The sequence below is a fragment of the Thamnophis sirtalis genome, unplaced genomic scaffold (assembly GCF_051295495.1).
Source record: "Thamnophis sirtalis isolate CommonGarterSnake01/CBP01778 unplaced genomic scaffold, rThaSir2_p1.2 scaffold_3, whole genome shotgun sequence".
Taxonomy (NCBI): Eukaryota; Metazoa; Chordata; class Lepidosauria; order Squamata; family Natricidae; genus Thamnophis; species Thamnophis sirtalis.
Window position 1 is genome coordinate 95,512,328 of NW_028261383.1, and position 15,234 is coordinate 95,527,561.

Sequence of the window (15,234 nt, forward strand, 5' to 3'; positions counted from 1 at the left end):
ATGTGCATTATTCTACAAGGGAACATGACTTCTCACCCCAATCTGGGTCAGTGCCACTACAATTACATGGTGCATAGAACAAAGGATTAAAATGTATTTAAATGCCATTTTAGGAAGGATGATATGCCAAATTATTCAAAGCTGAAATCAGACTTATATAAATGTTTAACAGTTTAGGAGCCAGGATATAGCTCTGTGAAGCTCCTTTATATTAAGAAAAACCTCTAAGTTTTTCTTAATATAATGGGCCTGCATAGATTATCAAACTTTTACCTTATATTTATCTTTAGAGTTATACTGATTTTTTTTCAATAATAGAAGCTAACATCTACTGATGGAGGATTCTTTCATTTGTGGCTATTACAAATTAAATTAGAGGATGTTTAATATCTACAAAAGCAGTATATAACACTGAATTAGGATTAACTATTTTTCAATCAAATATCAAGACTTGGTTTTTATGGATTTATATGGGAGAATCTTTCCCCAGAACCAGCATGCTCATCTGCCAATATGTGTTCTACCTCAACTTAGTTTCTCTCTTAATTGGATAGCATACATATTGCTAGTAAGGGCAGCAAGCTAATAGATCAATAATTAGAAGGAACATTCTTTTTACCTTTTTATAAATAGAGACTATTATTGCCAAACCACATTCCTAAGAGAATCTTGCAGTGCTATCTTTATGTATAAAAAAGGACTCCACCAATTTCCTATGTATAATTTCTGAGAAATAAAATCATTTATCTGGTGCTTGTGTTTAGTCTGGTATGCAGTTCTTGCCTTTGGAAGAGCCATTGCACTCTACAGGTATCAGAGGCAGAAATATTGAATAACTAAATAACGAGGTTGGCTTCCAGCTCCTGGGGTACAAGAAGCCTTATTTCCAACACAGCTATTATATGTGGGTATATATTGATATGTGTAGCATTATCTGATTCCTCACTAAAGTATGGATTGGATCCAAAACTTTATTCATTCCTGGAAGTGACCCTGAGTATAATGGCTCAAAGAATACCCCTATTTGGTAGCCTCCACTCTCACATTCCTAAGTTTTGCCTAAACTTCCCCAAATGACTTTTGGGTTCAAATATTACTACAGGGAATACCAGGGTTGAAGGTTGCCTCCTTCCCTATTTATCTGTAAAAACATTTGAATTATGAGAAAGGCTGTCTGCCAAAAGACACAAAGCTCTTTGTCTAGGTAGGAAAGGAGAAAAAAGTTGCAATTCTGTCTGTGTTTTGGACTGCAGGTGTCAAACCTCAAAGATATACCCTAAAGATACAAAATGAGTTAATGTGTAAATTCTGGGAGGGCTCCAATTATGAAATAATCTGGAGTCTCCAGGAGCTGTTAACAAGGTAAGCCAGCTGTGAGCTATCTATTAATAAGATCTACCAATGAGGATATTTTTTTTAATGAAATAAATTGTTAATAATGATTTTCTGTTCTACAGGAAAGAAAAAAAAAGCTTGATGGTAGCTAACAAAGCAGCTCCACAATGGAAAGAAATGAGAGTACATGCAGATGGTGTCCATTGTTTTCTTTATTTTAGCCATCACAATGAGTGTGCTAGAAAAATGTGTGTGCGTTTAAACATGTTCCTACTAAATAAGGCCTGGAAGCCAGAATCTTTAGCAAATAAGATTTATGGGCTCCAACAGATTAAGAGGATTGCAAGTGCCTCTGGTAATGGTAATGGCAAAGAGTCAAGGCAAATGATATAGCAATGGTACTTTGCTAAACCCTGTACACGCTCCTCAAATAGGATATTAGGAAGATTCATGTGAGGAAAGAGAAAGTTAAAAAAAATCAAAGGAATCCATCTGACTGAATAATGGAAAGTTACATTATTTTAATTTTAGAAATTGAAGTTGGTGAATAAAATTGATACTAGAGCTATGCACACTTTGCAAATGATTTAGAAGTCATTTTAGGAAAAAATGTTTTTATTCTCTCGTGAACTTGTTCTGAAAACCATGGATGAATATGTTAAAAATATGACATGAAAGATGAGTCTTGTTGCTTCTTTTTTGACAAAGTGACTAAATTAGGAGACCAAAAATAACGAGAATTCCTGAGGTTTCTATAAAATTCACAATAGCTTCTTTCTTTATAAAATAGAAAAATATGGGATGAATGGTCCCACTACCAGATTGGGAATAGGTTGAATAACCATATCCAACATGTGACCCTTAATAAATTTGTCCCTCCATGGAGAGGAGTTTGCAAGGGAGGGGGTACCTCAAAGTTTTTGAAGGATTCAGCAGTCTTCAGCATCTTTATACATGAATTAAATAAAGGGACAGAAGGGATGCTGAGCAAATTTGCATATGACACAAAACCTGAAGGGCTGTTACTAACAGCATAGAAGTTTGAGTCAGAATTCAAAAGGCTCTTATCAGCTTGAACACTGGGCTTTTCCCCACAAGATGCAGTTTAACATCAAGAAATGTTGAGTTATATATTTATATTTGAAAAACCGGAAATATATATACAAGATGGATTATGCCTGGCTCAGGAATAGTATATCTGAGAAGGATATGGGTCTTCTGGTAGTCTACAGATTAAATATGAGCCATCAGTATGTTGTAGCTCCAAATGAGACAGATCTTGGGCAGATCAACATAGGTTTTGCAATAGTGGTGGATATCTGTGGTTCAAATGTAGGATAGGGGTGAAGGCTTATTCTTTGAGCTTGTGGGTTGATTTCCCAATGTATTTTATATTTTATAATATATATAGAAAAACATTTAATGTGGGATGTAAACCATAAAACTCTTTATATCATTTTTTTTAAAGTGTTCAGTAAAGGAGAGATCTATCATTGCACTCAGCAAGGTTAAAATATTATAATATTTATCTGGAATCCCTCTCTCAAGTAAAAAAAAAAATGAAGGTGAAAAATGAAAGAACTCCAAATTAGATTTGTGATGGATGCTGAAGCGATGTGGGGCCAGAATAGTTGACTTGTTCTATTCCAAAAATATCTCTTGTAAATATATTTGTCATATAGTAATCTACTAATTCATGATGCTTCTCATGAATTAGATACTGATATATCTAATGTTCTTACTGAAATATTCATAGGGTTGACTGCTATTAATCTCCAACTGTCTTATTCTCTCAGTTTGTGACTTTCGGGTAAATCAGTAGTCTGTGATCTGTTACAGCCACAGTAAATGAATGAAAACCGTTGACATCCCTGGATCATAGGCTTGCATCATTTATTAAAAACAACCAAGCCAAATTCAACCCACCAGTTATAGTGTACTGATTGCCCTGACCTTGTAATTTTGCATTCTTTGACATGCAGCAAAAGTGGACCACTGTATTTGATTTGTATTTGATGTGTATGCAGGACCACTGTATTTGATTTGTATTTGATGTGTATGCAGAACCCATGCAGGGATGGCTTCTAAAATTTTAGCAAGAGGTACTCTGCCCAGTTGCTGGGTGGGCATGGCCATAGTGTGTGTAGCCTAGTTGTCCTCCTGCACCACAGCAGGGGGGTGTTTTTGCCCTCCCAGGGCTCTGAAAGCCTCCAGGAGGGTGAAAATAATTTCCCCAAGCTCGCCCTCCCTGAGCCTCCTTGTGCCCTCTGCACTTAGCTGCATCCAAAACGGGCCACATGGGGACTCCTGGGAGGGATGGGCGGGGCGAGGCCAGCCAGAAGTGGGATTTGGAGGTTCTCCAAACTGCACAGAATGTTAGGTAGAGGTTCTCCCGAAACCCTCCAAACCCCCAGCATCCCACCCCTCAGCCTATGGTTGATTTCTGTCTGCTTATAAATATTGGTTGATATTCCATATTCTACTACCATTGCTAGTCCATTGAAAAGATTTTGAGCAGAAATACTGGCCTCACCCATCATCAGCAGAATCATCAGCAATGCCATAAATGCAACAGAGGTAGCCAGAGTTAGAAGTAGCAATGCATATTAACATCTAATGTGGAAATCTTGGGTTACCACATTTGAGCTGCAAAAATTCAAACAATTACTAAGTGGCAATAAGAAGTTAGAATTTTGTTCATCACTTTGTTCCAATATAGTAGTTGTCCAGCAGTCATAGAACGTACCATGAAGTCTAAAATTGCCTAAAGTCACTGAAGATTTGGGGAAGAATGAGGCTGTGGTTTCTGGGCTAAGAACACATAACTCTATGAGTTGGTGATACAACATGATAGAAATATCATGTGTGTCCTTTCTTCTGTGTTGGTTGTCTGTTAGACACCAGGAGAAAGCAATATTCTCTGCTATATTTACCATGGTGCCTTGGAGTAACATGAAAATGTTTCTACTGATTTTGACTTCTTTTCTATCGGTGCTATTCTTGTTGCTGATTTTTGTTTGATTTTTAATTTCCTTTTTACATTTACAAGACCACTGGCAGAAAAGGGCAGGTTGGATAAATATATCTCCAGTTCTGTATAAATAACACATAACTAAATTTTTCAAATCTATAACTTTTGGGGACATCACTCTCAAATTCTTCTTGTAGCAGAACTGGAAACAATTGAGATCATCTCTCCTGGACATTCCCAGTAGTTCCTAGTTCATATACACACAGAGAGACAGATACACACACACACACACACACACAAACTCACACACTCACATATATACATACACACACACTCACTCACACTAAATTTGTCTAGAACATCCTCCCCACCTGGGTACTATCCAAATGAGTGGCATGCAACTCACTGAGGATTCAATCCCAGTCATCTGGATAGTACCCAGTTGGCCACACAAACAGTTTATGGCTGAAGTTTGACTACTCTCAAATCCCAAAACTAATTTAACCACTTTGTCTAAAAGACCACACATTGATAATTCTCACAGCATTTCCAGGTTTATGTCATTTCTCATTACCCAGCACTCTCATTGGATTGAGGTACAATACACTGCATATTTAATTAGAAATGAGCCTTTCTGTATTCAGCACAGAATTCAGTGAGTACAGTGTTTACTCCTTAGTAAGTATGTTTAGGAAGATAGTCTAAATGGTAATATGGCTGTCATTAGTCATGTGACTTGCAACCAATTAATCAAATCGTTAAGCAATTAGATTTAAATGGCTTAAATTATAAGTGCAAATTGCAACCATCTCAATAAATTTTGAGGTACTGTACATTGAAGGGTATAGCAATTTACAACCTGATAAATCAATGCATATTTTAAATGATGGTTAAAGTAGGAAGGGCGCCTTTTAATATTTTCTTCTTTTTTATTCTCTATCACAGTGACAAACTAGAGCTAAAATGGCATAAGTGTGCTGTTAATTCATGTTCATGCTGATGAAAATTGGAACTTACTGATTAGAAGTGGTGTCCTTTGATTAATCGCCCTAAAGCTTTAGCTGATTAAGAAGCCAATTATAGCTTATAGCTCTACTTATTGTTGGAGTAGAGTTTATAAAGGAAGTGTTTTAGCTCACTTGGTATTCTTATGTACTCATGAATGGAATTTTACCCGGTGGAACCTGGAGGAGAATTCTGTAACTTATATCTCCCATAATGGAGAACCTACAGCTATAAGCTTTAGCTATAAGAAAAGAAATGGGAATAGCACTCACTGATGCTTACAAAGCATCTTATGCTGAATTTTTTGTTCAGTTCAGAAGCTCCTTTTCCTCTTGTAGTAAAATATATGGCTTATCTCTTACACATGCAGATTATGTGGTGTTCTCATCTTTTTCCCATTTTCCCTAAATCTCTGAGAAATTATACTTACTGGTTTTATATATGGTAATAAGGCCATGTTCTCATACTGAAGCTCACAGTATCAGTGATAGATCTTACATCTATTACTGCAAAGAATGCAATGGAATTACATTCTCAAGACCAAGTATCTTTGGAGTTACTCTCCAAACTCTTGCAACAGATATTCACTAGAGAGGTTTTCAGATGAGCCTTATATTTTCATATTTGTACTTTGGAAATATAACTTTTATTATATTTCCATTGCTGAAAATTCTCCTGTAACAATATTTCATAGGGGATCTAAATGTCTATGGAGATTCTTAATCATCCAGGTCATGGTTGTCCAAAAGGTGCTATTTCAAGAGGCACCTGGACTATCTGGAGAGTTTTCAGAGACTTCCAGTTTTAACTTCATTCAGACCCCTTCTGTGATATTTGCTCTGTTTCGCTCCTTTTTGTTTATACCTGCTGGCCATTTCTCCTATCTCCTATCTCCTATCTCCATTGATAGCAAAAGATCAGAAACAATCTAATATTTTCTAGGTAATAAAGAGCCATGGTGGTGCAGTGGTTAAAATGCAGTACTATAGGCTGATTCTGGTCACTGCTAGGAGTTCAATCCTGACCGGCTCAAGGTTGACTCAACCTTCCATCCTTCTGAGGTCTGTAAAATGAGGATACAGATTGTTGGGGGGTGGGGGATATGCTGACTCTCTAAACTGCTTAGAGAGGACTGTAAAACATTATGAAGGGGTATATAAGTCTAAGTGCTATTGCTAATGAATAATACTTGAGGTGACTGGTCATATAATTTTAATGCTTTGTTCTTGTATTCTAACCCTGAATTCAGTCAGGAAATATCTAAATAAAGTAAAGTGGGATACTGGGATTGATGCATTGTGTTAACTGCTTTTTATAGGAGGAAGTTACTTTTGAAGCAATTACAATGTTCATCCTCCCCCCCACAAAAGCCAATGGAACTTGTACTATACTGAATAGTCAAATGATTTATCTAAACCCATCAGAAATATGGAAAGTATGCTATGCCTTACGAAACTAGTCAGTGGAGATTTAAGTGGATGGTGGGTTCACCCAAATTACAACAACACCCTTCTCACAAATCTCACCCTGTTAGCCTTCAGAAAATTATGACAAGCTGATTATTTCTCCTGCTGCTGGGGTAGGATGAGATTGGAGTCCAACAATAGTTTGGTTTGATAATTTGGATATTGTAAGCTACAAAAAACCTGGTTTTCTAGGTTTCTTGTCTTTGGTCTTATTATTTCATTTTTATTAATTATTTATTAAATTTTAATGCTACCCATCTCCCCCATAAGGTGACTCTAGGCAGCTATTATTGCTGTGAGTCGTTCAGGAATGGATTTTGCAAGATATGCAGCCAATAAAGTCTTTTCAATAATAAAGAAAAAAGCACAGGCACCATAAAAAGTTGCAATGTATTGAAAGCATTCTGTCCGCCCCGTGCCAACTCAATGAAGCGGTGGACGTGATGAACCGGGGTCTGGAGGCCGTTAAGGACTGGATGAGTGCTAACAAACTGGTGCTCAACCCGGATAAGACCGAGTGGCTGTTGTGTTTCCCCCCCAATAATTTGGCTAATACACCAACGCTTAGGCTGGGGGGTCAAATTTTATACCCCTCAGATAGGGTCCGCAACTTAGGAGTCCTCCTGGATCCACAGCTGACTTTTGACCACCAGCTGTCAGCTGTGACCAGGGGGGCATTTGCCCAGGTTCGCCTGGTCCGCCAGTTGCGGCCCTACCTAGATCGGGGGGCCCTCACAACAGTCACTCGAGCCCTTGTGATCTCTAGACTGGAATACTGCAATGGGCTCTACATGGGGTTGCCCCTGAAGTGCATCCGGCGACTACAGCTAGTCCAAAATGCAGCCGCGCGAGTGATAGTGGGCGCACCTCGGTTCGCCCACGTTACACCTGTCCTCCGCGAGCTGCACTGGCTGCCTGTTGGTCTCCGGGTGCGCTTCAGGATAATGATGACCATCTTTAAAGCACTCCATGGTAGTGGATCTAGGTACTTGAGAGACCGCCTTCTGCCGATTACCTCCCTAAATCGACCAATCAGATCGCACAGACTGGGCCTCCTCCGAATTCCATCTGCCAGTCAATGTCGACTGGCGACCACACGGAGGAGAGCCTTTTCTGTTGCTGCCCCGACCCTATGGAACGAGCTCCCCATGGAGATCCGCACCCTCACCACGACCCAGACCTTCCGCGCAGCCCTCAAGATCTGGCTCTCCCAGCAGGCCTGGGGATAGGCTTCCAATTACCCGCCCGAGTGTTTGATTGCTGAATGAAAGCTGTGTTTTATTATTTTTCTTTTGTTCACAAAGTGTTTGTTTTGACCTTGCACTTCCCCTCCCCTGTGGTTGTAAGCCGCCCTGAGTCCCCTCAGGGAAAAGGGCGGCATATAAATCCCAATAAACCTAAACCTAAACCTTGTATTTTAAAATAAATTATTATTCCATACTAGCACATGCCTGAAAATTAAGGATTCTTCATTTGGAAATCTGAAGCCCAGCATGCAAATTGCATTTTGAAAAGTGAACATAGAACTTGATAACTCAGTATTTACTTTTGATAATCACTGCTTCCTGCCTGAAGACTTAGAGCTCATTTTACTGATGTTGTAAAAAAAAAAAGCCATTTGGTAAGTCAGGAACATGAGTTCAAAGCCATTCTATTTTGTTTTTGGCAAAATAGAGGAGGGGGGCAGTTGGATTGTGCCATGGTAATGCAGAAGTGCATTAAAACTGAATTTATTTAAGGGTGGGGGGAATAAGGGCAATGTTTCTGAATCATATAATTTTGTTTTTGTCCTTCAGTCACGCAATCTGTGCATTGACATTTAAGAAATATCTACAGAAAATGTAATGCAATTAGCAGATGTTTCTGTTTTAAATCTGTCTGCTAAGTACAATTCTATAACCAGAGAAAGTAAAACGTTGATGAACTTCCTTGGAAGAAGGGTTTAGAAGGGGGACAAAAAAATTCCATCTTTAAAGGAATGGATTTCTCATGGACAATCTTGAAAACTGATATCCGCTTGTTTTATTTCTTGGGATCATAGCCTTGAAATTTGTCACAGAGAAGCACATAGACAGGTAATGATGTCTTGTCTTTTAGGTGATGCTTGTACAATGGCAGACTACAGTCAACTAAAGGGGATTCTCCTGGATCTTCAGTCACATCGCTTGAGGCAGCAAAACCAGCCAGGAGAAGACAGAACCCAAAAGCGCTTCTTAGTCGAAGATATGTTTAATTACTTGGATATAAATGGTGATGGGCACCTCAGCAGCTCTGAATTGGCTCAGGTTAGTTGCCGCTTGATGAAAACATAGCATTCAAAACATAGCAATAAAACTCTCTCATGATTGCTGAAAGCTTTTTCTTGATTTTGTAGTTGTTGTTGCTTTTTAAAAATTTGATATTCATAGTTACGGGTAGTCCTCAATTTACAACCATAACCATAACACAATGTAAGTCATTATGATCATGAGTCAAATCAGACCAGATTTTACAGTGACATTAAGCAAATCACTGCAATTGTTAAATGAATCACCTTGTCTTCAGGCAAATCCAGCTTCCCCCAATGGGTGGGTTTTACCATTTTTTGCCAGAACTCGGCAAAAAGGTCGCAATTGTGTGACTGCAGTATGTTGCAACCAGTTGTAAATGTGAGCCAGTTGCCAAACATCCATATTGTGTTTATGTGACCATAAAGGTGTGTGACAGTTGTTAGTGAAAGTACAGATCTTAAGTCACTTTTTCCAAGACTGTCCTAATTTTGAGCCATCATTAAACACATAGTGATAACTCGAGGACTACATGTATACTGTAAAATATGAAGTAGAATGTGACATTTTTTTTTCTCTTCAGCAACAATTGGTACTGGATTTGTTTTTTCAAACACATCTTCCTTCTTGAGATGTGTGTGTGTGTGTCTGTGCGTGTGTGTGTGTGTATGTATGTCTTTGTGTGTGTCTCTTTGCATGAAAATATATTAAAACTAGAACACCAGCTAATATCAGAATTTCATCCTGAAATTTAATATATAAACTTTACAACAGTATTATTTATCATCTATATGTGCAATATCATTTTATAGTTGGAAAAGTGTTAATTAGCTATAAAAAAGAAAGCAGTGTTTCCAGAAATATTGTTTTTATAATGATCATGATTGTGCTGTACCTCTAGAACTCTGAGCAATATCTGGTGACAGTCAGAAAGAGCATCATGGATTGGCCAGACCAGTTATCTGAATCATGTATTTATATACTATAATGAGATGACATCAGAAACAAACCTTCACTAGTACTTGTGTGTCACATAGCAGATAATCCTGTTTGCTCCTAATTTTCCTTCTTATGCCATTACTTATTATAATCATTGCTTTCTTTTTTAATTAATTAACATATGGGAAAGCATATATGTTAAAAGGCATTAGACCATCAGAATGTATGCAGAATTTGAAGTTTCACTTAGCATTCCTTGATTTGAAGTTCAAACTTTGTTGAATTATAATCATTAATTACAAAATAAAGTCCTTTTCTGTTCATAATTCAGATCCACCCACTTCCTTCCCATGCTCCTCCCTCCAATGGTCTGTGGCTCTTCAATCATGCAACTTCTCACTTTGCTACTACAACTCCAAAGATAATATGTATGAGCTGAAAAAAATCATTCCATTTCATTCCTCCCTAATCTGGAGCAGAAAAGCTTTTTAAAAAATAGTAAATTTAGAGTTGAACAATAGGTGGGGACAGTGAAAAAGATTATAAATTCATTGGGGGAGGATTGAATTATTTTGCAATCCTGTTTGACAGAACAAGGAGGTCCAATTTTCTTGTTTCCCTGAACTTTTTTTTTATAATTTTATAATTTTTAATTCTAAAATTTTACCTTTAACATTTTAATTTGTATATATTGTTTTATATTTTGATACTGTAATGTATACCACCCAGAATCCCTCTTTGAGGGAGATGGGCAGTTCAGAAATATGCTGACAAGTTGAAACAATGTTGACATATGCAATACAAATAAATAGAAATAAATAATGTACTCATGTTTTGAATAAACAAATCTATATCCCAGCTGAGGGAGATGGTTTCCTTCAGTTCAAAAGAAATGAAAGGAGGGCCTATCATAATGAAGGCCTTAAAGTATGTGCACAGTTTTGGCAGAGAAAAGCAGAAGAGTATCAAACAATAAATTGGTTATAGCAGTGTCTAAAGCAACACAGAGAGGTGGGTTCTTACTGGTTCAGCCCCGTTTGGCCGAGTAGGTAGTAACTCGGCCAGGCATGTGCCCAAAACTGGTTCTATCTTGTTTTTTGCTTCTGTGCATGCGCATATGCACCCGAAGCACGTCTCTGAGCGAATTGGCAGTAACAGAAGCCGGAACCCACCCCTGGCAACACATTTTTATTAATTACTCATTCTAGGTCACAAAGGTATCAGTAGTAGTAGTAGTAGTAGTAGTAGTATAGTAGTATAGTAGTGGTGGTGGTGGTGGTGGTGGTGATGATAGTAGTAATAGTAGTAGTAGTAGTAGTAGTAGTAGTAGTAGTAGTAGTAGTATGAGCAGTGATGGTGCACTGGTTAGAATGCAGTACTGGAGGCTACTTCTGCTGAATGCTGGCTGCCTGCAATTTGGCAGTTTGAATCTCACCAAGCTCAAGGTTGACTCAACCTTCCATCCTTACAAGGTCAGTAAAATGATTACCCAGATTGTTAGGGGGCAATATGCTGACTTGTAAACCGCTTAGAGAAGTCTTGTAAAGCATTGTGAAGTGGTATATAAATCTAAGTACTAAATGCTAATTGCAGTGATGTGCGGTGAGGTTTATGGCTGGTGAGGCACTGACACAAATTTTTTTAGACTTGTGGACTTCAAGTCCCAGAATTCCACAGCCAGGCATGCTCAGTTCCGATTTAAAGCGACAGCATTTGTTTTTCTCCTTTGCGAAATAAGTTTCCTTCTTTCTTTTTCTTTTTGTTCTCCCTTCCCCTTCTTCCACCCTCTATCCCTCTATCCCTCCCTCCCACCCTCTCAAACACACACACACACAAACACAAACACACACACACACACACACACACACAAAGTTGGATTGGAGGGAGTTAGGCAGACCACAGGCGGAGGCAGAAAGCCAGTCAAAGAGCCATACTAGAGCACACACACTTTCTCCCAGCCCTGGAAGGATCCAACCCAGCTTCACTGATTACAGGTTTGAAAAGACAACGTGGCTGCAGGCTGTGCCTGCAATCAAACTACACTTGGGGAGGGAGAGCACTTCCCTCCAGCCTTTGCCCAAAGTCCCGCACCAGGAGGATGAAGTTTGAATTCCTCCCCCTCCCTCCGACCCACATATACCTTTTCCAGCTGTTTCAGAGAGGATTTCAACTCTGCTCTTGCCTGCCATCATGAAATGAAAAAAATGTAAAAGGAAAAAGGCAAGAGCTGAAGTCAGGCTGAGCTAGTTGCTGCCAGAGTCACCGTGGATGACTCTGCTTAACTGTTTTAAAAGCCTCTAAAAAGCGCCCTCTACAGGAGGAGGCAGGAGAACAACGTGCCTCATCTACTTCAGGAATTTTTCAGCTTTTAACCCTTGCTTAACTCTGCTCGAGTGATCATTAAACGCCTAAAGTCAGACTAGATGAGTGCACGTCACTGACTGCACGTCACTGGCTAATTGCTATTGCTACTATTAGTAGAAGTAGCAGCAGCAGCAGCAGCTGATATCGTTTTATATCAAAATTTCATTACTAGTATTATTTATAGCATTATTATGTATGAAAAAGAATAAAGCCCGGGGCAGGCATTCAAGAGTACAATCACAGTGGAAAGTAAAGCAAAGACTTGTAGATCATCCCAATCTCAGGCTGCCACAGCCAAGTCATGATTATATCTACATACTTGAGGAAATGTGATCATATTTGTTCTTTCTGAGCAATAAAAATTCTAGAAGTTGCACTACAGTGTTCATTGCCATTAGAATAAGGGAGTTTTAAGAGCATCGTGGTAACATTTGTTCTGTTTATAAATATTCAAGCAGATCTATTGAAAACAAATGTGTACTATTAAAAAAGGAGATCAGTAAATTCGTCTTATAATCATAACTAATTAATAATATGTCACTTGGTTATCTAATGTGTATTAGCACATTTACCAGGACTGTATAAATTCTGGAAAAGGAATTTTAGAGCCCAAGCAAGTATCTCTTGCTTGTGTCTCTCCCCTACTCATTACAAGAGTGTTGTATACTGTATATATGAGCCCATATAAAATATGCCACTGCCTTAAGAGTCGCAGGTTTAAAGCAATGGCATCTTTTTTTTTCAGGTTCATGTGGAAGCCTGAAGAAAGTCAGGTTACTAGAATGAATACCAGAGAAATGCCAAGGTTATTAAGGACCAAAGTGGGGATAAATCCCACAAGCAAACAAACATACAGACAAGCAAACCAAACCTGGACTTTCTTCAAAGCTTTCTTCTGAGCCATTTTCAACAGCCATGATATTTTGTTCTGTGAGGCCCAAGATGATCACCAGAAGCTCCGAAGACTTTCTCTAACAGCCAGAGGTTGACTTTGACAAAGTTCTCCTCAGATCTGACTTTCTAATTATGGAATGCTCTCCTGAAAAGGATTGTCTGGCATTTACATTAATGACTTTGTCTGTCATGTGAGGCAGTAGGTTCATCACCCCTCATAATACCAAGTTAATGTTATTTTAACAACATTTTAATATATTTTAGAATCATGTAAATGTAATAATTTCAGTATTAAGCCCTGGTTTGTGGCAATTAGTGCTTTTATCTTTAGTTAGTTTTCTCTAATATGTTATTGTTTTATTCTTTACAAAATGTTGAAACGATGCACTGTAGAGAGAATTAGGATTTGGTTTGTCTATCCATCTGTGCATCAGCAGGAAAAAGTCTCAGAAAACAGAACAGATTGGGTCCAAATTTGGTATGGAAAGATAAGAGTTCAAAATGGTTAACACTGAGTACTTTTAAGTGCTCTACAGAATATCAGAAGCAATTAGTTTTTTGCTTCCTTTTATGTTCTTGCACTTTTTGCTTTCTCTTTATTTCTTTCATTTTTCGTTTTTTTTTCTCCTTCATTTACTGGTCTTTTTGTGTTGGCTTCTAATAAAAATTATTACTTAAAATGATTAAAACTGAGATAGGGGAATTTTAGAATATTTTTCCAAAATTCACCCTTAGTGGAAGGCAGTTCAGTGGTGGGTTTCTGCTGGTTCACACCGGATCGGGAGAACCGGTTGGTGAAATTTACCAATCCGGTGAGAGGAGGTTCTACCAGTGGATCCGGAAGTAACTTCTGGAATGCCTGCCCTGACCCTGTTGCTCCTCGATCACCCCCGCCTGTCCATAAGCCGCTCCATCGCTCGCTCCCCCCACCCGTCTACACTATCCTAGCCCAATTCGGTGTCAAGTCCCATACCTGGGAGTGGGGATGGTGAACAGAGAAGCATGGAGAGGTCCAACGGCACAATCCACAAGACAGCAGTTGCAAGCTCAGAAGTTTTCTCCTGGATTCCTCTCTGTCATGCCTCCTCCCAAAGTTCTTTCACCAGAGTGTGGTAGCTTTCTACTGGATTCCTCTCTGTCTTACGTCCTCCATTCTCCCAAAGTTCTTTCCCCAGTGTGTGGTAGGTTTCTACTGGATTCCCCTCTGTCTTGCCTCCTCCGATCTCCCAAAGTTCTTTCCCCAGCATGTGATAGCTTTCTACTGGATTTCCCTCTGTCTTGCCTCCTCCGTTCTCCCAAAGTTCTTTCCCCAGCGTGTGGTAGCTTTCTACTGGATTTCCCTCTGTCTTGCCTCCTCCGTTCTCCCAAAGTTCTTTTCCCAGCGTGTGATAGCTTTCTACTGGATTCCCCTCTGTCGTGCCTCCTCCGTTCTCCCAAAGTTCTTTCCCCAGAGTGTGATAGCTTTCTACTGGGTTCCCCTCTGTCTTGTCTCCTCCGATCTCCCAAAGTTCTTTTCCCAGAGTGTGATAGCTTTCTACTGGATTCCTCTCTGTCCTGCCTTCTCCGATCTCCCTAATTTCGGCCCTTAATTCTCCAGTTGTCTATTTTTGGGATGTTTTCCCCTCTCTTCCCCCCCCCCTTCATAGGAGTCCCATTTTTTTTGCCACATGGCTTGGGAGGTGATGGTCATGTGACTGAGTGTGCGTGAATGATGTCAAGTTGGCCATACCTGCCCAGTCACATGACTGCCAAGCCACGCCCACAAAATAGGCCACACCCACAGAATAGATTATTAAAAAATTTGAAACCCACCACTGAGGTAGTTGGACAATGGGTTGTAATCTTTCCAGCTGCTGTAGAAGTCCTACTGCTTCCTCCAGTCTGATCATTTTCTTTCAGAACTAAGTTGCTATTGAAGGGTTGGGAAAAAATTCCACATTATGCTGTGCAGGATGTCTGTACCAGAGGTGGTATTCAGCCGGTTCTCTCTGTT

The 15,234-nt window shown here is 39.2% G+C and overlaps 1 protein-coding gene across 2 annotated transcripts in view; it reads left to right on the forward strand.

Annotated features, from left to right (window-relative positions):
- The window catches only part of FSTL4 (follistatin like 4), a 467,659-nt gene that overhangs the window by 245,996 nt on the left and 206,429 nt on the right, over positions 1–15,234 (forward strand). For both annotated transcript variants that reach the window (XM_087709547.1, XM_087709548.1), the window contains exon 5: positions 8,875–9,062. In XM_087709547.1, the coding sequence (XP_087565673.1) occupies positions 8,875–9,062 (188 nt within the window). The remainder of the gene's footprint in view (positions 1–8,874; positions 9,063–15,234) is intronic.